This window comes from Notechis scutatus, chromosome Z (genome assembly GCF_049901735.1).
Source record: "Notechis scutatus isolate UNSWTSFEM ecotype Mainland chromosome Z, rNotScu1.2, whole genome shotgun sequence".
In the NCBI taxonomy this organism is placed as follows: Eukaryota; Metazoa; Chordata; class Lepidosauria; order Squamata; family Elapidae; genus Notechis; species Notechis scutatus.
In genome coordinates, this window is record NC_142025.1 from 21,233,802 (window position 1) to 21,260,519 (window position 26,718).

General features: G+C 38.9%; 1 protein-coding gene across 3 annotated transcripts in view; it reads right to left on the reverse strand.

Moving 5' to 3' along the window:
• The window catches only part of GPR158 (G protein-coupled receptor 158), a 164,090-nt gene that overhangs the window by 126,249 nt on the left and 11,123 nt on the right, over positions 1-26,718 (reverse strand). For all 3 annotated transcript variants that reach the window (XR_015746078.1, XM_087947965.1, XM_026672111.2), the window contains exon 2: positions 11,035-11,140. Coding sequence is in view for 2 of the 3 variants with exons in the window: in XM_087947965.1 (XP_087804091.1) it covers positions 11,035-11,140 (106 nt within the window). In the remaining variant the exon portion in view is untranslated. The remainder of the gene's footprint in view (positions 1-11,034; positions 11,141-26,718) is intronic.

Below are 26,718 nucleotides of genomic sequence, written 5' to 3' on the forward strand. Positions count from 1 at the left end.
AAGGAGCATGTAGTTGTGTTGCTATTATTTTGCACAGCACCTGTTTTCCACTTGTATCCTGGTGCTCAGAATTAATTTAGGCTCAGACCTTAATGAGTCACTATTGCAATATTGTACTTGCTAAGTATAGCTCAACCTGCATTCTTTGCTGGAAGGCTGAGATGAAAAAATCACACAATGTTTTTTTAAAAAAAATCACAGTGGGATAATTCACAACTTTTGAAAAGATAAATCCAAACCATGGACATCCGTTTGCTTGTTTCCTGGTTTTTATCCTGCCTTTAAGACATTCTTCCCAAATTTGGCCTCCTCCAGAACATAGAGAGATAGTTTGAGAGAACTATTTAAGTTAATGAATCTGATTACTTGCTTAGGAATAATTTTTCTTTATTGATGTATTTATTAATTTATATCCTGCCTTTTGTTCAAGAAATCAAGGTAACATAGACAGCATTTTCCCCCCTCTTATATGTCCTCAGCACAACTACCAAGAGAGGGAAGTTGGGATGAGATAGAGGAAGTGACTAGCCCAAAAGTATTCAGAGAGCTTCCATGGCTGAAGGTGGAGGAGAATCTAGGTTCAGCTTTCATGAATTCATGTATTACCTGTTTCCAAACTGTGGCAGACATTTTCAGCCTCTGCTTCCAATCACACGGTTAAGTATAAACAGTAAGAATTGCATTAATATATATAGAACAGAAATCAGTGGAACTGCAGAGTTGAGGAGAGCAGAGTAAACAGCAGGATGGATTCACTTTAGCAGCCAAGACTGAACAATGAAAGCCTCTGTTTTGTTATGTATGCACTAAAAAAGGGGGTAGAATTTTGATCGCTCAGTTACAGCCATCTTGATTGTTTACACACAGACACACAGAGAGATAGAGAAGCTTTGACAAGGGGCATCCTGAGCAATCCCAAATAAGCTCCATTATTTCTCAAAGCTATGCTATCTCTTTCCTGTATTGTAGACCAGCAGCTACACTTGAGGATCTCATATGCCTTTAATGTATGGGCACTGGTAATTATGAATAAAAACCACTGTATACCAATATTGTTGAAAATTTGTTAGCATCTTGGTAGATTCAGTGAATTGTGTCACTTGATTTGATATCTATGTTTTTGCTTAAAATATGAAATGGCAATCAATTCCCATGAATGTTTTCACATGTCCCTAACATTTATGGAGAGCACAAACAAATACACATACACAGAAAATAACATGGCACATTCTGCATACCAACATTTTACAAATTGGCCCTTTTGAAGTAAATGTATTTGTTTATACCCAAACTTTTAAGCTGAGTGGCAGTAAGGCAAAAAAAAATTGGGTGATTTTTTTTTTTCTGACTGGGAGCTGAACGTTACATGTTTAATGGTTTTCCGCTTCCAAGGCCCCTGGAGAACATCTGGAAATGTCACCGTGTTTCTGAGGGAGAGACTGACATTTTTCAGCCTTTTTTTTTTTTTGGTGGGAGGCTGAGAAGTTTAAATGCAAAAATAGGTGTGTTGTATTCTGTGAAAACTTAAAAGCCTTAGTTTGGACTATTTTCAGGACAAAACAAAAATAATAAATACTGTACTGTAACCATGTATGTAGAAGGAGTAACATGAACAGAAAATAGGGTGAATTAGGAGCTCTCTGCTGCTCATAAATTACACCTTAAATGTCTGTTCCTCTGGACCAATGTTTCTCAACCTTTAAAATTTTATAATATGTCAATTTCAACTCCCAGAACTCCTCCGCCAGCATGTTGGCTCGGGAATTCTGGGAGTTAAAGTTCATTCTTCTTAAAGTTACTAAGGTTGATAAATATTCCTCTGGACTGAATACCTTAATTATATTGTACTGGATCTGCTAACATAAAGCTAATCTTCATTGTTGTATTTTTTAAAGTAAATATTGAATGAAGAGGCTTAGTTCTCGATTCTATATGCTGTCAGGGGCTTAAGCTTAGGAGTTTGTCCTGTTGGAATATGGTTGAATTGTTTCCATTTTTCTTTTAGTACAAATAACAAACATTTAGATCAAAACAATTCCCATTTGTACAAGTTAAACCCACTGCCAAGGTGGGCCCCAATTTGGACATGAAGGCCTCTTTTAGCTAAAAGGGCATGCCTTTTGCTGTTTGGGGGGAATTCACATCCCATTTAGTCTATCATATTAAGAATAACACAAGGCCCTGCTGTCCATTTATCATTTGGCTCATCTCATCTTCCAAATCATCTCATCTCATCTTCCTAAATTCATCTCATCTTCCTAAATTCAAAAGGACTCATTATACACCTTCGTTTATCTGCTCAATGTTTCCTCCCTTCTTTTCAGCTGCCTTTCTCTGCTCAACGGGCAAAGCCTTTTCCCCAGCTGCCACACACAAAACCTTCCCGCCACTGTGACCTACTTATTCTGGCTCTGCTCTTTCTGAAAAGAGTGTAAATAGAAACTTAGCCCCTTGGCACTCTCAGTCGGGCTTTCATAACTTGGTCCCAAATGCGAATAGCACCCAGCTAGACTGCCATTCATTAAATGTGTTAAATGTCAAAACCTTGCTGCTTTCATTCAGTTCTCATGCTATTATTCTTATTTGCATGGGTCTCTGAACACGGGTTTTGTTATTAAAGCCAGTTACATGAAAGTGCTTAGATACTCTCAGGTTTGTATTAATTGAAAGAATGAAGAGCTGGTTTCTACAGTAACCATACAATAGTCTAATTTTGTTATAATTAGCTATTTGCCACAACTTCATGAATGGAAGGAGGAACAAGATACTCTGTAGCTGAAGATCATGCAGTACTTCATTAGTGGGTTATCTTTAAGAAAACAAGATATTCAAGGGGATTGCAGTTTCATAACATAAGAAAAAGCAGAGCTGGTTGAGAAAACCAGAATATGGCATAGTAGTTAAGATGTTGGACTAGAATTAGAGAAACTGCCCACCAGATAATTTTGAACAAATGGCTCTTAATTTCATCTACCCACATGATTAAATAGAAAAAAATGATAGGAGAATGCTAAATAGGCTGCTCTTTATTTCTAGATCTAATAATTATTTAATGCACTGTAAGTCAATGATGTATTTTTATTTTATTTTTTTATTTTCTCAAGGCAGACACATGATCATGCTGTCTGAGGTGATTAGACTTCACATAAGGCATCCTTGTTAAGGTAGATAGTTGGCCTATCTACATAATTCCTGGAAGAACATCACTGGTAGCCATGCATTTTCTCACACAAAATCTCTTGGATAGAAATTGGACTACATGGTCTTTCTACTCTCTGAGTGACAAGATAAATAAAAAGCAAATACCAACATCCATAGTATATGCACAACAGAGTGCAGGACTACTGCACATTTCCCATTCCTTAAACGAATGTTTCCTCAACCTTAAAGTGTGTGGAGTTCTGGAAGTCTACATCTCTTAAAATTGCCATAGTTGAGGAACACTGTCCAAAGTGAGTTCCAGGGATTCTATAACTGATGAACAGATTCCTTTTTTATTCTTGGTGAATGTGTCTTTTCTTTTTATGTACACTGAGAGCATATGCACCAAGACAAATTCTGTTGTGTCTGGAAGGATGGGTCCAAGAACGGAGACAGACTCAGAAAGTAACTACGGCTCTTTATTAGTGACTTCCGATCTGAGCGAACTGCCCTAGCCGCAGCAGCCCCTTTTATAGAGCTGGCTGCGGCTATACGGCCAATGACAGAGGTTTGAGCTTGCCGCGCTTGGTTTGCCCAATCACGGCAGCCTGTTTACCAGCCAATCGGATCAGTCCGGAGCGACCAATCACGACCCGCTGTTAGCGGACCAATCCGCTTTGCAGGCTTTCAAGCCTGCTAGTCCGGAACACCCCTCCCCTCTAGGTTCTGTCTAAGGGGTGGGGTTATATAGTCTCACAGGTAGGCGGGTCTTCTCACCTGTCTACCTGACTTGCGCTGTTCGAAATGTCTTTGCTCGGTCTCTGGTTTCAACGGGCTGCTTGCCGGGAATCCCTGGAACGGTGAGCTGGTTCCGTAGCTGTGACTCCCTTCAGGTGACCTCGGGATGAGTGGTACGCCTCCTTCGTTGCTAGCGCTTGGGCTCACAGGGTTCGCTGGACCTGTTCGGTTGCTGCTACTAGGTGAGATGATCACTTGCCAAGGCTCTTCATCAGCTGGTGAGTATTGTAGGCTTTGATGTGGTGATTGTGGGGTTCTTTCTTCTATACCAGATGTTGGTTCAATTTCGGAACTCCCGATTTCCCTTCCCCCTCTGGTTTCATGGTTAGGGTCACTGATGGGAGATGTGGTTAGCCTGGATCGCAGCTGGTCGATGTGGCGTTTCCACACTCTCCCATCTGTGGTTTCTAGCCGGTAAGAGCGGGGGCCTGTAACTTGAGTTATTTTGGCAGGGATCCACAGAGGGTCACCTGAAAAGTTCTTTGCAAATACAGGGTCTCCTACCTTAAAGGCACGGTGTTTACTGCTGGAGCCCAGGGGTTTCTCCAGGGTGTATGCAGGATGTAGGCGGTCTAGAGGAGATCTGAGTTTTCTGGCCATCAGAAGTTCAGCTGGGCTTTTGTTGGTTGTAGTGTTTGGTGTAATATGCTGGAGAAGGAGCATCCTGGTGACTTTATCGTGGATGTTGCCATGTTCCATTTTTTGTTCTACCATTCACCGCCGGGTGAGCCGGTGATGTCAGTGCGTGTCGTATGCCACGGTCTGCTAAGTATTGTTCAAAAGCTAAGGCAGTAAATTAAGGGCCATTGTCGGATACCAGGACATCTGGTAACCCATGCATTGCAAAAAGTCTGTTCAATTTCTTGATGACCACATCTGTGGTGGTGGTCTTCATTTTATTAACCTCGAGCCAGTTAGAGTATGTGTCTACTGTTATTAGGAAAGTATGCCCTTTTGTAGGTCCCGCAAAATCGATATGGATGCGCGACCAGGGGCCTCTGGGTGTTTCCCATTCGGCTGGTAAGGCTTTTGGTGGGGCTGAGCGTGTCTCTTGGCATTTGCTACAAGTGGTGACCCAGGTTTCAATTTGTTTGTCCATACCTGGCCACCAGGCGTAGCTCCTTGCCAGCGCTTTCATGCATACGATGCCCGGGTGTCCATCGTGCAGTAATTGTAGAACTTTTTTTTGTAGTTTTGCTGGTATGACCACTCGGTCTCCCCACAAAATGCACCCTTTTTGTGAGAAGAGTTCTGTTTGTCTGTTCTTGAAGGGTTTAAAGGTTTCGTTGGGTTCGATTTGTGGCCATTCCCTCTCCACCCAGCCAAGAACTCGTGCCAAGCATGAGTCTTTTTTGGTGTCCAATGCGATGTCTTGTGCTGTTAGTGGAGGCGAGGGAAGAGTCTCAATCTGTAGTGTTGATAGTGTGGGAGCCGGGTCATCAAGGAGTCTATGAAGGGGTTCAGCAACGGTCGCTTTCTGGGGTAGGAAAATGTTATAAAAGTTAATGAGACCCAGGAAGGCTTCAAGGTCTGTTTTGTTTTGTGGTCTCGGGGCATTTTTGATTGCAGCCAATTTCTTTTCTGTAGGGTGAATTCCTTGTTTGTCAAGGAGGTAACCAAGAAATTCAACCCTTTCAGTGCATAACTGGCACTTTTCCTTCTTTACCTTGAGGCCAGCGTCTTGGAATTTTTGTAGGACTGTTCTCAGTCGTTTTTCTAGCTGACTCCTTTTGGGGCGACTATTAACACGTTGTCGAAGTAGGGCACGACCCCTTTAATGCCCTGCAACAACCTTTCCATCAGACTTTGGAAAATGCCTGGTGCTACGCTTACTCCAAACTGGAGTCTGTTACACTTGAACGCGCCTCTGTGCGTAACTATGGTTTGGGCTTCGGCGGTTTCAGCATCAACTGGCAGCTGTTGATAAGCTTGGGCCAGGTCAAGCTTTGCGAATATTCTGCCACCCCCAAGTGAGTGAAGGAGATGCTGGACCACGGGTACCGGATAGGCGCTCTGCTGTAACGCGTGGTTGAGGTGGCCTTGTAATCCCCACAGATTCTCAAGGATCCATCAGGTTTTATGGGAGTTACAATTGGGGTCTCCCCATCGGGCGTGATCAATGGGTTCTAACACGCCTTGTGCAATTAGTTTGTCCAGTTGCTCATCAATTTTTGGTTTGAGAGCAAAAGGGACACGGCGTGGTTTTAAACGAATGGGTGCGATGTCAGGGCGGAGATTAAAGGAGATAGGGGACCCCTTGTACTTGCCTAGATTTTCACTGAAGACTTCTTGGAAGTCCCGGATGAGGGCTGCTTCCCAGTCTTCGTCTACAGTCTGATTGATGCCTGCCATTTCAATTCCTAATGGCGCGAACCACTGTAGACCCAGTAGGTTGGGTCGGTCTCTGTCAATGATGGTGAGAGGTAGTATTGCGGTGTGGTTCTTGAAGGATACCTGGAAATGACTGGAACCAGCGACCGGAATCCGGTTGCCCTGGTAGTCCTTCAATATGAGTCTCTGAGTGCTGAGGTCCTGGCGGCGGATGTTGGGGATCAGCTGCTTCAGGGTTTTCCAGGAGACCATGGATAGGGAAGAACCGGAGTCTACTTCCATGATGCACAGTCGATTCTCAATGTTGACCTCTACACGGATTTTTCTAGTGTCTAAAGATGAGGCGTGTCTGATGGTGATGGTCTGATGTGCTTCTTCCCGTCTGGGTGCACCGGTAAATTTCTGGGTTCTGTTGTACTGGCTCCACTGGTTGTTTGGGCGATCTCGATTGGTGGTGGGGTTGCCATCTGTTTGTCGAAGACTGTTTTCTTTCCGTTTGGGACTTGCTTCTCTTTTATTCCGGCATACTTTAGCAATATGCCCTCTTTTCTCACAGAACCAACAGATGGCGTCTAGGAATCTGCATTCGGATCGTGGGTGGTTTCCACCACATCCGGCACATTGGAAGTTCGATTTATGACTCCGCTGGTCTCGTTGTTCGTGCTCTGACCGAAGTCTGTGGACTTCCTCCTCCTCACTATCTGATGAGGACTCGATGTCTTCATGGTGGGTGGCTGATGTGTATTTTTCTGATGGTGTTGCTGTATCGTTGGTGGGTTGGCGGTTGGCCCCATTGGCCCGGTGCATCCGTGCTGCTGATTTGCGGGTGGCTTCTGCTGCGGTGGCTTCAGCTATTGAGTCTGCAAGGGAGATGTCTCCTTTGGCCATGATTTTGCTTTGGACCGTGGGGTCTCTTAGTCCCAGGACAACTCGATCCCTCATGGCTTCTTCTAGATTTGCAAAGCCACACAACCCACCTAAACTCCTTAGGTCAGCTACAAAATCCCCGATGCTCTCACCTTCGCATTGGTCCCTTTGATAAAATTCATGTCTGCGGATGAGAGTCGGTACTGCCGGTGCGTAGTGGTTGCAAAGGATGGGAGCAAGGGTATCCCAGTCCATCGATTTAACTTCAGCCGGTTTTGCCAGCGCTTTGGCCATTTTAAAAACGGCAGGTCCGCAATGCGTCAGGAAACTGTTCGTTTTTTGCTGGGAGTGGCATCCTTCAGATTGTTGGACTCTAGGAACATCTGAAACCTGTCCATGTATGAGTCCCAGTCTTCGCTGGCTGGATCGAACGGGGCGGGTGGTATAGCGCTGCTGGCCATTCTGCCGATGTCTGCGCACTGTCAGCCATGTGCTCTTGTTGATCGTTGGTGAGTGCTCAGTCAGCTCTGCTGTCTCCGCATCCCATCCTCGTCACCAGTGTTGTGTCTGGAAGGATGGGTCCAAGAATGGAGACAGACTCAGAAAGTAACTACAGCTCTTTATTAGTGACTTCCGATCTGAGCGAACTGCCCTAGCCGCAGCAGCCCCTTTTATAGAGCTGGCTGTGGCTATACGGCCAATGACAGAGGTTTGAGCTTGCCGCGCTTGGTTTGCCCAATCGCGGCAGCCCGTTTACCAGCCAATCGGATCAGTCCGGAGCGACCAATCACGACCCGCTGTTAGCGGACCAATCCGCTTTGCAGGCTTTCAAGCCTGCTAGTCCAGAACAAATTCCTTGTGTGTCTAATCACACTTGGCCAATAAAGAATTCATTCATTCATTCAGGAAAATTCTGCTCCAATCACCTCCAACAGTCATTTCTGTAACACAGCAGATTCCTAGAGTGAAGGAATCCTTTGCTTGTATATCCCTTTAGCTTTTTGCCTAACAAGATAGTTCCTACATTTCTCTCCTTCATTTTCATAGAAATATTCCACCCACAAAATTTGTCTCATCCCTGCTGGAAGAATAAATCTTTCCCAAACTTTGTGGGCATTTCTATTAGAACTGAGGTGGCTTTCACATATAAAAATAGCCCAGAAATTTGAAGAGCTATACTTTGGTCTACAAGTCACAATAAATACACAAAATACCAAACTGTAATGGGACAAGCACACAAATATTAATGGCTTTGGGAATTCAGATAGTAAAAGAATATGTTTTGCTTCAACTGGAGAAAGTAATCTTGTTTAGCTTTCATCAGCTTTTCATTAATTAAAAAAAAGCCCAACTAATCTGGGCTATTAAGTTAATATATCAATAGTTGACCAGTTACCAACAAGAATCTTTCAAATTCATAGTTGATGTAGGGGTTGCCAGATTCTGGGCTGAAAATGTCTGAATAATAGCCAGATAATAACCAAAGTGTTTGTTTTATATGTATCTTTGCCACCATTGTGTGGTTATCTGGAGATTTGCAACCCAAATTTGGTAGCAGCATATCAGCAGAAATTGCACAGTATTCTTTCATTCCTATTTTGTAATATTTTGGCTGAAAATAACACTTATTTACCAACCAACTGTAAAATGCTTTTTTATGCAAAGCTCTTAATGAGTTTTAAGAGAGCTAATGCTCAAGAAAAACAAACAAAACACAGAACACCCACCCACTTTGGCTATGAAGAAAGATTTGGCTTTAGGAGCAAGTGGGGAAGAATTCAAATTGACTAGCATGGAAAGTAGGCTACTGCTGCTACTCCCACATCAGTAGACTGCAAGACATTTTCTCCTTTTGCAGATCCTCCCCCAGGTTTGTAAAAATATCTACTGCAAAGGCCTCACTCTAAATAAGCAGTAAATGCCACATTCTGACAACCAGACTATATTCATAAATAGAATAGAATAGAATAGAATAGAATAGAATAGAATAGAATAGAATAGAATAGAATAGAATAGAATAGAATAGAATAGAATAACAGAGTTGAAATGAATCTTGGGGATCATCTATTCCAACCCTCTGCTTAGGCAGGAAACCCTATACCATTTCAGACAAATGGTTATCCAATCTCTTATTAAAAACTTCCAATGTTGGAGCATTCACAACTTCTGAAAATAAGTTGTTCCATTTATTAATTGTTCTACCTATTAGGAAATTTCTCCTTAGTTTTAGGTTGCTTCATTCATTAGTTAGTTTCCACCCATGGCTTCTTGTCCTGCCCTCAGGTGCTTTGGAGAATAGATTGATTCCCTCTTCTTTGTGGCAGTCCCTGAGATATTGGAACACTGCTATCATGTCACCCCTAGTCCTTCTTTTCATCAAACTGGAGACACCAATTTCCAGTATCGTTCTTTATATGTTTTATCCTCCAGTCTCCTAATCATCTTTGTTGTTGTTCTCTGCACTCTTTTTAGAGTCTCAGTATCTTTTTTACATCGTGGTGACCAAAACTGCCTTTATAATACCTTACCAAGGCATTATAAAGTGGTATTAACACTTCATGTGATCTTGATTCTATCCCTTTATTAATGCAGCCTAGAACTGTGTTGGTTTTTTCCGCAGCTGCAGCAGACTGCTGGCTCATGTTTAAATGACTGTTCACTAGGACTCCAAGATCCCTCTCACAGTTACTACTATTGAGCAAGGTACTACATATACTGTACCTATGCATTCTGTTTTTCTTGCCTAAATATGGAACCTTATTTTTTTCACTTGAATTTCATTTTGTTAGATAGCAACTATTAAACTCTAAGCCAGGGGGTTTGCAGGTCTAATCAAAAAAGTAAAGACGGTTGTCATGATGTTGTGAATGAAACTTTGCCTATACAGTGCATATGCAATGCCTATAAAAACAGGCAAAGCTTTGATTGCATTTTTGTGGTTGCTATTTTGATTTTTGTGATCATGACTACAAACATCTTTTAAACAAAGATTACCTTAGTACCCTGCTTTTACCAACTGTGCAAAGTGTAATAAACCTTGTAAAAACAATGTGTATTAATATGCATGGTGCGTAAATATTAATCTCAGTTAAATGTGTTAAATGTATAACATATTTGAAGTACACATAAAGGCTACTTTATTGGTTCATTCATATTCAAAACTTACCCTGTAGCACAAAGGATCTCAGGTCTGATTTAAAAACAGAAGCTACTGAAAAGCAAAATGATTCAAACAAAATCAAAATATGTGATGACTTTCTGGTCTAGACTTTACTTACCTAGAAATAAGTCGAGTGGCAATCGATACAGAAGGTTAATTGGGAACAAAGTAAATGAGAGAAGTAGGTCTCTTCTTAAAAATAAAGCATAGAATGAAAGATAATTTGTATTTTGTTTCCTGACTTTCCTTGTTTATTTTCAATATTGGTACATTGTTCTTGCAATTAGTTTCCAAGGTAAGGATATAGAATACTCAAAGATGAAACACAATGATTTAAGAGTCCTGGAATATCCCTAAAATCATAAAGTTGAAAGGGAACATTTTGGGAACGGAAGTTGTTCTACCAGCAGGCTTGGGAAATGTGTGATTTTTGAAATAGTAAAAACCTAAATAAAAGGTCAAATGTCATGAGAGTTTTGGTAATCTCTTACCCAAGGTCTCATATAGATCTCATATGGTGATGTGAAATCTCACACCATATTATGTGAGAAAGCTAATTTTTCTCAAAATCTTTTCTAGATTTTGGGCATTGGCTATTCTTTTAAAATGTATTTTTACTTAATTTGGCAGTTCTATAAGATTGACCAAGAATATTGTCAGCCTTCATGCTAAATAAAATGTAGCATGCAAGACTCCATTGTAATTTATGGGTTAGATTTCTTCATATGATTTCTTACCTCAGTATTATTTAAATTGCATGTGTGAGTTCCTGAAAACCAGCCTTCATTTGAACATTGATCAATATCCACTTTCTGTAGATTTATGTCGACTTTCACAACACCCCTGAAAAAGAAAGAAAAAAAGATTAATTTGCATAAGACCAGGCTACCATTTTTCTTTCTATGGAAAGAAATAGAAAAAAGCTGTAGTCCATTTTAAGATCATTTCTGAGAAGTTATGATTAGTGAAATGAAGCATCTCATTCAGTCAATATAGTCACAAGTGCCAAAAGTGTACTAAATATTAATGCCAAAAAATGATACATTCTAGTTGGCTGGTATATCACAGTTCTGCTTTCTTTTACCTTGATGCTCTTCAGTTTATTGGATTAAATAATCATTATTCATCATCTGTGCCCAGTTGAGATTCAATACTATTCGGTGTGTATAGGAAATATATTCCAAACTTCCTGGGAATATTAGGTTGTGGAATACTACATTAATTTATGTTGGTTATACAGTAGCTGTTTATCCAGAAGAGATAATTATAATTCCTAATAATAATTTATCCAATACTATCATTCAATTTATATCCAAATAGAGAGAAAGTAAACTTCCATAGGCTCTTCTGGGTCATCCTAAAATCATAAGTGAATGGAGCAGAATTATTGTTTGGTTTTATGAAGAGAAACTTTCTGTGCCAAAGAATAGTCTGTCTGAGGCAATTTCTTCTTTTCGCATACCAAGAAATAGTAGATCTTGCTTTATGGAATTAACTCTGTTTGTATAGTGTTCTTGATGAGAGCAGAATTATTTAATTAATTGCAGGTGGGTTTTAAATCCCCTTTTCTCATTGGTTCAAGCAAGTGTACAATATTTCTAATGTCAAACCCTGGGGAAATCAGGGAAGGTGAGGTTTTCTACAAGAATCTGAACAACTGTCCATTAAGGGAAATTAGCAGGCGATAAGAGAGGTATTCAAGGTGGGCTGTATTTAGATCTCTTGTGAGTGTGCAGGGACTTGTGACTTATGATTGTTTGACCTCTTACCTCAGGCTCAGCCTGGTTGTCTCCAACAGCAGGAGACTATCCTCATTTAGGAAATCTGGGGCAGACTTCCCAATCTGTCTGTTAATTCTGGGAGATATAATCAAACATATCTGAAAAGTTCATGGTAATGGAAAGCTGGCATGATGAATGGATGAAGATATTTTTTTAAAAAAAAGAGAACCTATTTTTTAAATAGCATTAATAAATAATACCTATGACAAGGACATACCAGAAACTGGTATGAAACAGTCCATACAGGCTGCAAGTAGCCACTTATCAAATATTTACAGGTTTAAAATATTTCTATTATGCATTTTGTTCAAAATAAGTCTGATATTTCACTTTCACTGACTTAGTTGTAACATGAATGTTGACCCATGTGATATTCATTTATCATCTTCCCTACTTTGGAATAAAGATTTTTATAGACAGAAATAATTGCATTTACTTTCTGTATAAGTCCCGTTATTTTTTTCTATCTTCCTTTAATTTTGGAAAGGCCAAAATGTATTCCATAACAATTTCCTAGAATGGACATATGAATTTGTAGCATTGACTATAGAGAAATATGACAATGAGAGTTGTAGGATCATAGGTTAGCCATAGGTCTATGGGTTTTCCTTTTAGGAAGAATAATATCACATGTCCTTTTCGTGTAAAAGGCCTCCTATGCAACCCTATCATTGAAAGGGCTAAATTAGAGCAAGGATTTGCAATCTGTTCCCATGAAAACCACTAAAAATTGCAAGATTTCAGATTTATTATGTGAACAGTTGAAAGATGTCAAAAAGAACCATATTGCTGATACATTAAAATAGAAACTAATGGGACACCCTGCCTCTCCACACCCCACCCCACCCCACCCCACCCCCGCAAAGCTGGAAAAACTCTGCCAGTGAGAATAAACAAAGGGGGATAAGAGAAACTAGCAATCTGCTTTGGAAGAAATTATTATTGCTGGCACTTAACTCAAAACTCTTCATAGCATTAGCAGGAGTTGCATCTCAGAAGCCATTTCATTATTTCAATTTCGATGCTAACAAGGCCTTCTTTTCTGCCCTTGATCCAACACCAGCTAATGATCTATCATCTTCTTTGTGGCTATCCAGATAATTGATACCTATGCAGATAATTACTACCTTATCCACTGATTATTGAGGTTGGTTGGTTGGTTTGCTCCTTACTTGTTTGTGAATTTCACCCTGTATTTAGATCAAGATTAACAGCATGCCTTAGAGCAGGGGTGTCAAACTCAATTTCATTGAGAGCTACATCAGGGTTGCGTTTGACCACGGGGAGTGGGGCAGAGTGGGTATGGCCAGTTCAACGTCACCCATGTGATCAAATGCCACTTTTGCTAGTAGTTTGTTTTGCCAGCATTCTGCCAGCGAAAACGGAGCTCATGAGGGCTGCATGCGGCCTTCCGTTTTCACTGGCAGAGTTTTCACTGGCAGAGGTACCATGGACCGGTCCTTCGCTGTTTCCAGGGCAGCCCCACAGGCCAGGAGGTCTTGAGTTTGACAGCCCTGCCCTAGAGCAAAAAGTAGGGTATACATCTTGTCAATAAATTAAAATAAATTTTAAAATGAATAAAATAATAAATTAAAAACTGAACTACTTCTCAGGAATATTCCTTGCCTTTTACATTTAGTTACATACATACATACATACATACATACATACATACATACATAGTTAGTTAAAGATTTATATAGCCACCTATCTTTCAACCAACTCTGAGAGCCTTCCAATAAAATATTAAAAGACATACAAAATCATATTGAAACTATAAAACTAAGTCAATTAAAATGTTAAAAACAACAAAAACCTGGTGCTAAATCAAACTTTCAATCTAGCCAGGCCTTCAAAGGAAGGATAAAAGGGTGGAGGCCTGAGTAATTTCAGGGGGGAAACATTTCATGTCTTTCACATCTAGACATCTTTATGACAAAGCTACGTTTATAGGTTTATAGGCTTCCCCAGAAATGAACTTGAAAGATACAACTTGGAAGGTTGTAACTGTAAATTTAAGTATAAAAGAAAAGCATCTTATTGCTGGAAAAATAAGTTTCGATCAGAAACTTAGTTTTCTAGAAATAAGATGCTTTTCTCTTATAGTTAAATTTCAAGTCCAGCTTTGATTGACCTGCCTGTATTATCTCTTTCTGGTTTTCCTATCTCCCATTTAATAGAAGGTAACAACTGTAACAACTGGTTAGCACACTCCACATATTGAAAGTGCCCTAGAGAGAGTCATGCTTGGAGACTTCAGGATCATCAGACTCACAAGATATTCACCCAGAGTGCCAGAAGAACTGCACATGAATTTGATTTCTCTATTACTTATCATATAAAATACTGATCCAAAAGCAATGTACAACTTTAAATATAGACACATTTTTAAATATATATATATAACAGTTATAATCAGATTGTGAATGTAGAATGTAGAGTATAAAATAGAGTCCACCAAAAGTCAGTGAAGAAATAAATGGAAAGGGAGATGGAACCATTTAATGGAGTTGGATAATAATATGAAATAAAATACTATAATGCTTTAAAAAAAGAGTGAAACCATCTTAGCAAAGGTAGAATGAATATTTGTACACAAAAACTCCCTTTCATCTCCTAGTAACGTTCAGAAACACTCCCAAAAGAAGGACATTGCATCCTCTGGTCAATGAACTGACTCACTACTGTTGAAAGCAATTTCCTATCTTCTTAAGAAAAATAAATTCGGAACTAGGTATTTTTCCAAATAACATTCCACAAATGGGAGAACTGCTAACTCTAATGCGTAATAACCTCTATGGAATTTCTCTGAAATACCAAACAACAATGCATTTAACCTCTCTGCTTGTTGTTTGTCAAGAATATTTCCCAGGGGTACCACCTGTAATGTTGCAGAAAGCAATCAGCCAGCACATTAGCAGGAAGCAAATATTACACTCACAAAAAGAATCATGATGAGTTTGATCAAACCATTACTTCGTAGATGTAAGACAGGTTGGTCCCCAAAATCTTAAGAGTCTTTCAAAACTACTAAATTGTAATGTTTAATGTGAAGACGGGGTGAAAGAAGTTTTGATGGATTGGATTGGATAACTAGAATGCCAAAGGACTCTGAACTGCAATTTGTGATGCCATTAAGGATAAATCAAACAGAAATATCCCAAAATACAAAAAGCAAAAGAAAGCAAAATGGCTTCCTACTGATAGGCTGTAAACAACTGAAGAAATGTAGAAAGCAAGAGATAGCAGAGACAGAAGAAAAACTAAATGCTAATCTCTGGAGAGAAAAAGACAAAGACTGATATCTAAATTAGCAATTCAAAGAAGGTGATTTGGAAGGACAAAAGTTTTACCTAAAATTGCAGAAATAAAGAATACCCCTTATGCGTAAAAAAAATTAAAAAGAAGACATAAAGAAAATCTGACATGAAGACAGTACAGTACAAAAAAGATCCTTAAATCAGTGATAAGTATAAAAGTTTGATCATTTATTGTGGAAAGTGAAGTTAAATAGCTACTAACAAAGCTTCAAGATGATGAAATACTAGCAAAACAGCTTAAAACCTTATAGAAAAATGCATTTAAAATACTACATTTTGTTTGTAAACAGACATGGGAAAGACAGGGGAAGCTAGGAAAGATCTATTAGGAAATATTTGAATACTAAAGGACATTGCTAAGAAATGTTTATCAAACTACTGAAAAATTGCCTTGATTTCAGATGCTAGTAAGATTTTACTAAAGATTTAGCAATTCGCTTTTCTAAAATACATAGAATAAGAACTTCCAGATTCACAAATTGAATTTTAAAAGGAAGAGGAGCAGAAATCACATTGCTAAGATCTGATGGTTAATGAAATGAAGAAGAACGTTCCAAAAAGGCCAAGTTTTCTTTTATTGAAAAAACCTTTGGACTGATTAGAACACAACAAATTATGAATGCATCGTCTATTTTTGGAAAAAATTATGTGATGACAAGAAAGTAACAGAATTGAAATTTGTACAACTAACTGCTTAAAAGTGGGGAAATCTATGACTGTATATTGTCATATTATTCTCTAACTCCTATAATGAATACATCGTAAGAAATGCTGCAGTAGAAAAAATAGAAAGTGGAAGTAAACATTTTTAGAAGACTGGAAGCATTTAAAAAGTAATTTAAAAATAGTAATTTAAAAGTAATTTCAAAATGCTCATAGAAAACAAGGCAAATTAATACTATCACAGTTAACAGAAGCATGAGCTTATGGGAACTCAAAGAATAAATTACTGACAGACAACCTTGGAAAAAAAACGACATCTTTCAAAGATTTGGAAGCAACTGAACAAATAATGTCAAAAAGAAAGAAATTTTTAAATAAATTGGTGCTAGCCATACAAATGGTATTTTATTAAAATTTGATTATTTGATAATATTAAAATATTAAAATTAATTGAAGTAGCAATTAAAAGAAAAAAGAATTAATTACAACAATTAATTAAGTACGACAGTACCTAATTTTTTTCGAGTAAAGGATTTTACTTATCGTGCAAAAGTCAACTGAAGCTGATTAGAAAAAAGTTGACCTTTCTTATGCAGTATTCTGGGACACAGAGGCCAGACCACAAGGGCATTGTTCCCTTTCATTATGGATCTCTTGAGACCAATGTTTCTCAACTTTGACATGTTTAAGATGTGTGGACTGCAACTCCCAGAATTCCCCAGCCAGCAAAAATATTGCTGTAGGCAATAATATTTAGGACAATATATTATATCTTGTGCCAAATTTATAAGCCGTAACAATATTTATTTGTCTTGGCTTTTATCTGCATTTCAGACCACTATCAAAACTGTGGAACTGATCTGATTCATTTATTTACCTACTCATGATGGAGTTCTTGGACAGTTTATCCCAAGATTGCAAACTAAATATTCAAAATACAGTCATTCAAAACAGAAATTATATCCTATGTATATTTCAAAATCAACTTTATTTTAGAAAGGAAAGCTCAAGTATTTATGTAAAAGGCTATGGAAATGTCTCAACCTCAGCAACTGTAAGAAGTAGATTTCAATTCCCAGAACCTTGGAAATTCTGAGAATCAGAGTCCACACTTCTTGAAGTTTGCTGAGGTTGAAAAATATCTGGATAAGAGATTAGATGGGTCTCTCACATCATTTTGAAAAGATTAAAAAGGAATAGGAGAACTTTAAAAATAGGGAGAGGAATATCTGAAGAAAAGAAACCCCAACAAAAGCAACTTCTGTTGTAAAACCAAGCATTTTTCAAAACAATGTACTGGGGAAGCATGGTTTGCAGAAATTAGAGTAGGGAAACAATAATTTCTGAATCTAAATCCATAAACTGTGAGGGCTGTAACACCTGCAATTTATATGTTGCAGCCCTTCTGAATTCAGTAATTGCTTTTGTCCTAAGAGGATCCTTATCAAACTTTGCACAAAGCAGTAATTTGGGAGAATTAACATGCTGTCCATATTCTTCATTCTTCTCACCTGTTATGTATACATAAGAACATACACATACATCTCTAATTGTTCGCAGATTTGAAGATCTACATTTTCTTACCTACCTTTGAATACTAACTTTAGCCCTACCCTAATATACCCCATACCTCATGTGCTGGATTGCAATTTTCAGAATTGCCAGATGATTGGGAAATTTGCAATGTATAAACCTAATGCACCTAGAGGGTGCCAGGCTGGGGAAAGCTGTATTAGTTCAGCTAGAAAAAGAAAACAAGATCTTCATATACGTCACACAAGCTCTATGATCAAGTGGAATTAAAAACAAAATGATTTAGTTACTAAATGAAGTGGGTGTACTATTAGCAAGTGCTGTCTTGATGTTTTGTTAAGGATATGGAACATTGGCTGCATGATAACTAAAATTTGGCTTGTCAGCAGCATCAAATCACTCTGACATTTATCTAGCTTGAAAATGCTGCCTAGCAAAAATCAAATCTCTACTATTTGGTTATAAAATAAATTAAAAAAATCATGGTAGTTGTAGATTATCTAAAAATCCCAGAAGACTATTTTTTCATCTTAAGGCTAATAAGCATTCCCTATTTTTATGTAATATTATAATGCTAATACACAATACTATAAAATAATATTTTATTTTATGAATTTAAGGAAAATTTTCAGGGCCAGTAGACAAGAATTCATTATTTGGTAGCAATTAATTAGAGCCAGTTTAGTATAATGGTTAAGGCAGCAGACTAGAAACAGGAGACCAAAAGTTCCAGTACTACCCTAGGCACAAAGCTGGCAAGGTGACCTTAGGTTTGTCATTTTCTCTCAAGTTCAGGAAGGAAGTAATGGCAAATCACTTTCAAAAAACCTTGTCAAGAAAACATCAAACTTCTCCAGGCACCTTCTGAGATTGGGACATGGAAGGGGAAAAAAAGCAGATTACAAATTAACTGTTTAAACATTTCAGAATCCATGATATCACAAGAGTTTGTACAAGATGTTAGGGTACATCTGTAGAGTAGTCTGCTGATCACAGAACAGGTGGATACCTGCAAATCAACAGTTTACCCAAAGCCCAACTGATCAGTCTATAATTAAATTAGGAGTTGAACTCAGCACTTTCTCACATAGCCTATAAGTAATTTCTGGGATCTGCTTTGCAAGATGTAACACTGGCCACTTACTTAGCAAACTTCTTTAAAAGGAGGAAAAATAGGGCAGGTTATCAATAGCAATAGCGCTTATATACCACTTCACAGTGCTTTACAGCCCTCTCTAAGTGGTTTAAAGAGTCAGCATATTGCCCCCAACAATCTGGATCCTCATTTTATTGACCTCAGAAGGATGGAAGGCTGAGTCAAGCTTGAGCTGGTGAGAAGTGAACTGCTGAATTGCAGCCTGCAGTCAGCAGAAGTAGCCTGCAGTACTGCATTCTAACCACTGTGCCACCACAGCTCATATACCTACTAATCATGATGGTTTCTGGTTAACTGGTCCCCTGCTATCGTCTGTCATTGATTGGGAAACATAAGTGACCAAGGGCTCATGATCTATTTGTGAATGTTTCAGAGGCAGCTGCTGAGCAAAACAGCTGCTGGACAGTAAATATTATCTGAAAATCAAGGGCCTTTTAAAAACTTCCTCCTGTACTGAATCCCCTAAGCCATACTATTCTGCACACTGTTTGGCCAGCCCATTTTTCATGCTGCAAAGGACTTCCCACCAGACAATAAAAGAGACAAAAAATAACACTTTTCTACTCATTATGCAGTTCTGCATACTATCCTGATGAAAAACAATTGGTCTGCAATGCAAAAATGTGGGGTGATACAAATATGGCACAGAATGGAAGGAAATATATGATCACAGTGATAATTTATCACATTTACAGGTGAAACTCAAAAAATTAGAATATCGTGCAAAAGTTCGTTTATTTCAGTAATGCAACTTAAAAGGTGAACCTAATATATGAGATAGACTCATTACATACAAAGCAAGATAGTTCAAGCCGTGATGTGTCATAATTGAGATGATTATGGCTTACAGCTCATGAAAACCCCAAATCCACAATCTCAGAAAATTAGAATATTGTGAAAAGGTTCAATATTCTAGGCTCAAAGTGTCCCAGTCTAATCAGCTAATTAAGCCATAACACCTGCAAAGGGTTCCTGAGCCTTTAAATGGTCTCTCACTCTGGTTCAGTAGGAACCACAATCATGGGAAAGACTGCTGACCTGACAGTTGTGCAGAAAACCATCATGGACACCCTCCATAAGGAGGGAAAGCCGCAAAAGGTAATTGCAAAAGAAGTTGGATGTTCCCAAAGTGCTGTATCAAAGCACATTAATAGAAAGTTATGTGGAAGGGAAAAATGTGGAAGAAAAAGATGCACAAGCAGCAGTGTTGACCGCAGGCTGGGGAGGATTCAAAAGTGTTTGGGACTTTCACAAAGAGTGGACTGAGGCTGGAGTCAGTGCATCAAGAGCCACCACACATAGATGGATCCTGGACATGGGCTTCAAATGTCGTATTCCTCTTGCCAAGCCGCTCCTGAACAGCAAACAATGTCAGAAGTATCTTATCTGGGCTAAAGAAAAACAGACCTGGTCTGTTGCTCAGTGGTCCTCTTTTCTGATGCAACTTTTGCATCTCATTTGGAAACCAAGGACCCAGAGTCTGGAGGAAGAATGGAGAGACACACACTGCAAGATGCTTGAAGTCCAGTGTGAAGTTTCCACAGTCTGTGTTGATTTGGGGAGCCATGTCATCTGCTGGTGTTGGTCCACTGTGCTTCATTAAGTCCAGGGTCAATGCAGCTGTCTACCAGGAGATTTTGGAACACTTCATGCTTCCTTCCGCAGATGGGCTTTATGGGGATGCTGACTTCATTTTCCAGCAGGACTTGGCACCTGCCCACACTGCCCAAAGCACCAAAACCTGGTTCAATGACCGTGGGATTATTGTGCTTGATTGGCCAGCAAACTTGCCTGGCCTGAACCCCATAGAGAATCTATGGGGCATTGCCAAGAGAAAGATGAGAGACATGAGACCGAACAATGCAGAAAACTGAAGGTCGCTATTGAAGCATCCTGGTCTTCCATAACACCTCAGCAGTGACATAGGCTGATAGCTTCCATGTCACATGGCATTGAGGCAGTAATTACTGCAAAAGGGGCCCAAACCAAGTACCGAGTACATATGCATGCTTCTACTTTTCAGTGGTCCGATATTGTTCTATGTACAATCCTTGTTTTATTGATTGCATGTAATATTCTAATTTTCTGAGATTGTGGATTTGGGGTTTTCATGAGCTGTAAGCCATAATCATCTCAATTATGACAAATCACGGCTTGAACTATCTTACTTTGCATGTAATGAATCTATCTCATATATTAGGTTCACCTTTTAAGTTGCATAACTGAAATAAATGAACTTTTGCACGATATTCTAATTTTTCGAGTTTCACCTGTATATGCCATTTGCTTTCCAGCAACTCTCATCCCAGCACTATGCCACATCATCTTTGATGTGAACAACCTTTTAATCTAATGATTTTTTAGCAAAACAGAAAAGTCGTACTTCAAGTGAAAATTCAAGTGGGTCTAAAATTGAGTCAGTAAGTGGCATGTCAGTAAGTGGGCACATCAAGGCCCACTTGACCTAACATATCAACCCAAACAAAAGAGTCTATTATCAAATTATGACCTACTTCATACTCTTTCCTTTGCTGAACTTTCCAATTGTCCAGCTTCATTCACAGAATTTTATCGGATGACTTAGACAATTATTTCCCATTTATAACTTCCCACTATGTTCCTGCTTTTTCTGCTAGCTATTTTTCATAGTACAGAACAGAGGAAGGACTGCACAATGTCTTTGGACTATTGTGGTCTTCCCCTAGTATGATATTCTCTAAATATCTAGATTTCAACTTCCAGAATTCTCAGAAATGGTCCAGTGAAGCCAAAGAGTTCAAGTCTAAACACCTGATTTCATCGAGGTTGGGAAAAGTTGGACTGGTAACACAGAGAAGGAAATATTTTGGAATTGTCACTTGCTGTGATGGACAACCTTTATATTTTTAAGTGAATAAGGATCATATCAGCTTGCCAAAGGTCCAAAATGGATAGATCAGCTGGATTTTCCATTATTTCCTGGATTAGAGGAGAGTTTTAAGCTTTGTCAGGTGTATTTTCAGACTTATGCTAACATTTTCATATGCTTCTGGACCTTCATGATGTAGGAAATCTTGCAATTATATTAGTAAATTTGGTGATGCCATATGATTGGTGGAAATTTGAGGCCCCAGAAATGAGCTCAGGGGCTACTTTTGATCTTTCAAAAGTCATAGGTTGCTGCTCCCTGGTCAGCAATTTGGTCGAAAGCCACAAAATACAAATTTATGCAGCCCATAAGCAAAGCTCAAATATATACAAGAACTTCACAATTACTATTCATAGCTGCAAGGTATTGACCCAGCATAATAAATTTGTTTTACAGAGCCTGGAAAATTGCCTTATCCAATTACTGGTGTTGTGAATGGCCACACTATTCTTTTACTGTAAACATTTGAACTTTGCATAGGTATCTCACTGACTGAAACACTTGTACTTGATGGACTCATGGTAGCACTGTGGATTTTTTTTTTTAAAGCACCTCTGTCAACAAAGATAACACCATGCATCCAATGAATTGGGTTTTATTCCATAAAACCATCTGCCATAACGAATCTCTTTGAGATCTTCTGGAATCTTTACAGTATATTGGTACAAGAAATGAATGCAGGGTTTTCCTCTCTAGAAAAGGACCGCTTTTCTGGGATCTAGCTTATTTTCTATTTAGATCTTTTGATCCCTCAACCAGAACCACATGTAAAATGGTATAAAATGGATATTGACTTGCAGAACATTAGAATGCTGAGTTCAGCCTGGGAATTTATTTTTAGAACAGACACAGGAGCTTACAAACAAATAGAGAATATATAGGTAGGCACACAGAGACACAAACATGCATTTAATTTATATGCTGGTGAAGTGAGCAGAGGAAAAAAGAGAGGGGAGGAGATGGAATCAGAGGGGGGGATGGAGAAGGAGAGAGATAATTGTTATACTTAATAACTTATGTTTAGGTCCTTATAACATATACACTTATTCCTGTAGATCAGAAACCATTGCTTTTTGTTGCAAGTAATCTGGATTTTTGCTACTTTCTGCATTTAAAACACATTTTAAAGACAAATATCATCACTTCATGGAATTTCTTCATTTTAAAAACATAGTAATTCATCATTTATAGCCTCTATTCCCATAAAAGTCTATCAGTATGCTCATCTTTATCTAGAAAGAAAATTCAATGGAAACAATTGAATCTTTTTCCAAATACTACACATAGGATCAGGCCACATAAACTCACACTTGGAAATCTGGGGTTTTAATGCCACAAGCTGCATTAAATACTTGTCTAAGAAAATCAAGCTCAATGCTTTGCTTTGAAAACCTGGCCTAGAATAAATCATTACTGACCTTTAAGCAGTGGTTGGTTGCTAAAATGTGAATAGCTAGGATTAAGTCCTGCCAAATTTATTTTACAGCTCAGTCTAAGATTTTGAAAAGAATCAGAAATGACTGCCGGGCACAGCAGAAATTGGATCAAAGCTTAACCTAAAATTATGGACCTATGGCCTAGAGGATGCTGGGATATCTAATTCAACATTGGAAAGTGATTCACTATGGCTGGAATTGACCTATAGAAATAATTGAGCCTAAAGGTTTGTCCTTATGTATATGACATTACTGGGTTTAGTGGTTATGTTTTAGTTTGGATTTTTCTTCTGTGGAATTAACACTCAAGGGATTTGAGATTTAAGATTAAACAGTTTGCTCTCACACTTCAGACCTACAATAAACCTAGAAAACTGTCATCTTCTGTGGTGTTAGAGATTTGAGCAAATGCAGGGGTGGGATTCAGCCAGTATGGACCAGTTCACACGAACTGGTAGTTCCAGCGATCAGTTGCCCCACCTACCCACCCCTGCCCTAATCTGTCCTTTATTTCCTTGTTTTGAAGCCCATCTGATTTGCATGGCACAGCAGATTGTCGCCTCTCAGCTGTTTCACTCACCGTGGCTGCAGCAGAAGATAAGTTTTAGCCAGAAATGGCTGTTTTTAGAATACTGCGCATGTGAAGTTCATGTGCATGCGCAAAGTGTGGTCTCACTGAACTGGTTGTTACACTGGTTGAATTCCACCACTGAGCAAATGTACTTTGAAACTTCCAACAATCACTCTACATCAAATATTGCAACCTTCATGAATATGAGTTAGTTGCCAAACATCTGAATTTTAATCATGGGGATGCTGCAATCATCCTTAGCGTGAAAAACAGTCATAAGTGACTTTTCAGTGCTGTTGTGACTAAAGATGGTCACTAAATGTTGTTAAGGATTAACCATATCAGGGGTCTTCAAACCTGACAACTTTAAGACTTGTGGACTTCAACTCCCAGAATTCCTCTTCTAGTCATGTTAGCTCAGGAATTCTGGGAGTTGAAGTCCACAAGTCTTAAGCTTGCCAAGCCTGAAGACCCTTGAAAGACCCTGAGAGATTCTAGGACTTGGTTACCCTGAATTTCTTCCCACTTTCCCCATCCAGCTTTTAATGGGAAGTCTCTTAATCTGGGCCTCTCCCTGGGAAAACTCTGTGTTGCCAAAGCACTCCCCTGCTGCTCCTGCTGGTGCGAACCCATCACCATCTTGGGGGGAATCCTCCTGCAGGAAAAATGGCCTTCTTCTCTCCTGGTCTGTCCAGCTACAGCTTTATGAACTAGCTGGTTGGATACCTGACCCAAATATCAGTGGTAGACAAATGGGACCATAATTTTCTTCCTGTAGCCGAGGCCAAAAAATTGCCAATAAGAGTCAGGGACATAATGGCAGACAGAATGATAGAGTTAAAAAGGACCTTGGAGGTCTTTTAGTCCAACCCTTCCATACCTTTCTGGTCACAATGCTTAAGTGAACCCCTGAAGTTGTTAGTAACACCGTTGTAAAGTGAATCCCCATTAACTTTGCTTGTCAGAAGGTCACAAAAGTCATCACATGACCCCAGGACACTGCAACTGTCATAAATATGAGTCAGTTGCCAAGCATCTGAATTTTGACCATGTGACCATAGGGATGCTGAAATGATATAGGGTCTCTACCCTGGCTGTCCAGGCTCTTTTTAAGAGCCTCCAGCGATGGAGCACCCACAACTTCTGAAGGCAAGCCATTCCATTGATTGTTGACTGATCTCATTGTTAGGAAATTTCTCCTTAGTTCTAATTTGCTTTTCTCCTTGATTAATTTCTATCCATTCCTTCTTGTCTTGTTTTCTGGTGCTTTGGAAAATAGGTTGACACCCCCCCTCTTCTTTATGGCAGCCCCTCAAATATTGAAATACTGCTATCATATCGGCCCTAGTCCTCCTTTACACTAGACATACCTTATTCTTGCAACTGTTCTTCACTGTATGCCAAATTGCTTCTATAGACCTGAAGGTGGTAGAACACACCATTACTGCCTTTATCTGGGGACTGTTTGCTACCCCATCTCTATTGATCCAGCAGGATTATGTTCCACACAATTTTTCAGTTTCAAGATTGCAACAATGGTTAAATTTTTAGCAGTAAAAACTGCTTGGCTCAGTTGAGTCCTCTAACTACTTTCCCAGTATGGTTTCCCCTCCCCCCCAAAAAATTAAACTTCTAATACCTTAAGTAAGCATGATCCATTATACACAAATATTTGAAAATTATAAAAGACTGAAAAATAAAACGTAGTCTCATAAAACTCCTGAAGAGTCAGTCCCTGAACTATGGAGAAACACTTATATGGAAACAATAACTCTTAACTGGAGGGAGATGAAAGGTCATTGGCAAATTGTACTCAACAAAGAAGTAGAAATGCTGTGGGGCATATCATGAACTGGCCACTATATTAAGACATGTGGAGGATATAACTCGATCATTCTCCTCAGTCTGCAGTTCATCTTGTACTAATATCATTCTCTTCCTCTACTAAAACTCAGCAGATGTATTAACACTATTATCAGTGTGCATTTTAGAAAGGACAGCAGTCTTCACTATAAATAAATGTAATCAAGCAGAGTGTAACATTGCAGACTTATGAATTAGTATCCACCTGCAGAAGGGAATCCCCAAGGAAAATTTGGGACCATTTGCCATTATATGTTCTGAAATCTATCTTGACAATGAGATTATGTTAGTTTCTAATGGGCTTTCAGATATATTACATGGACCTGGGTATAGCTAGGAATTTCCCAGTAACTGAATCAGAGGAGCTTGTTATTTTTTACATATTTTCTTTTTCTTATTATTGCTTGGCTAATTTTACTAGCCAGGGAAACATAGCTGAGATTGAATATTTCTTTACGCAGGTAGGTAATATTTGTCTGTAGGTAAGTTTTGTTAGATGTCAAGACTGAATATTATCATATCTTCCTTCATTCACGTATATAAAAGCCTCGAATTATTTTCTCTTTGATTAAATTGAGTCAAAACTATTTTCACCTAAGTGATATGAGAATGAGCAGCAACTCCTCGCCCTATTCAAAGAAATTGCAATGAGAGCCAAGAGAAAGTTTGGGCACTTTTGATGGAGTAGCCTCAAAATTCCAAGTGTTTTTTAGCTGGCTAGCTCACTGCACCCATTCAGAAAGAGAAGGAGAGAGAGAGAGAATTTGCCACAATGGTCTGTGCACTGGTAAACTCCCATATGGATGATATAAAAGGTGGACCATAAAACTGCCATTAAAGATCACCTGAAAGTTTCCATTAGGAAATCACTTATTAAAACATTGGAATGTTTTTCAACCTTAGCAACTCTAAGAAGTGTGAACATCAATTCCCAGAATTTCCCAGCCAACCCTGGATTAAGACATACAAGTTATATATTGATTAGCTTTGTAACCCACCTTTTGCATTAGAGCTCAAAATGTGGCACTAAAGGGGCTGCTTCCTCTTTTATTGCATTTACAATGACAACTCTCTGTGGAAGTTTGGACTGAGAGAGAAAGGCTTACCCAGAAAATGACCTTCTACCATTGAGGATGGACTAGTATCAGGGCTTTCCAGGTACCAGTCCAGATCTTCATTAGGGAGATTGT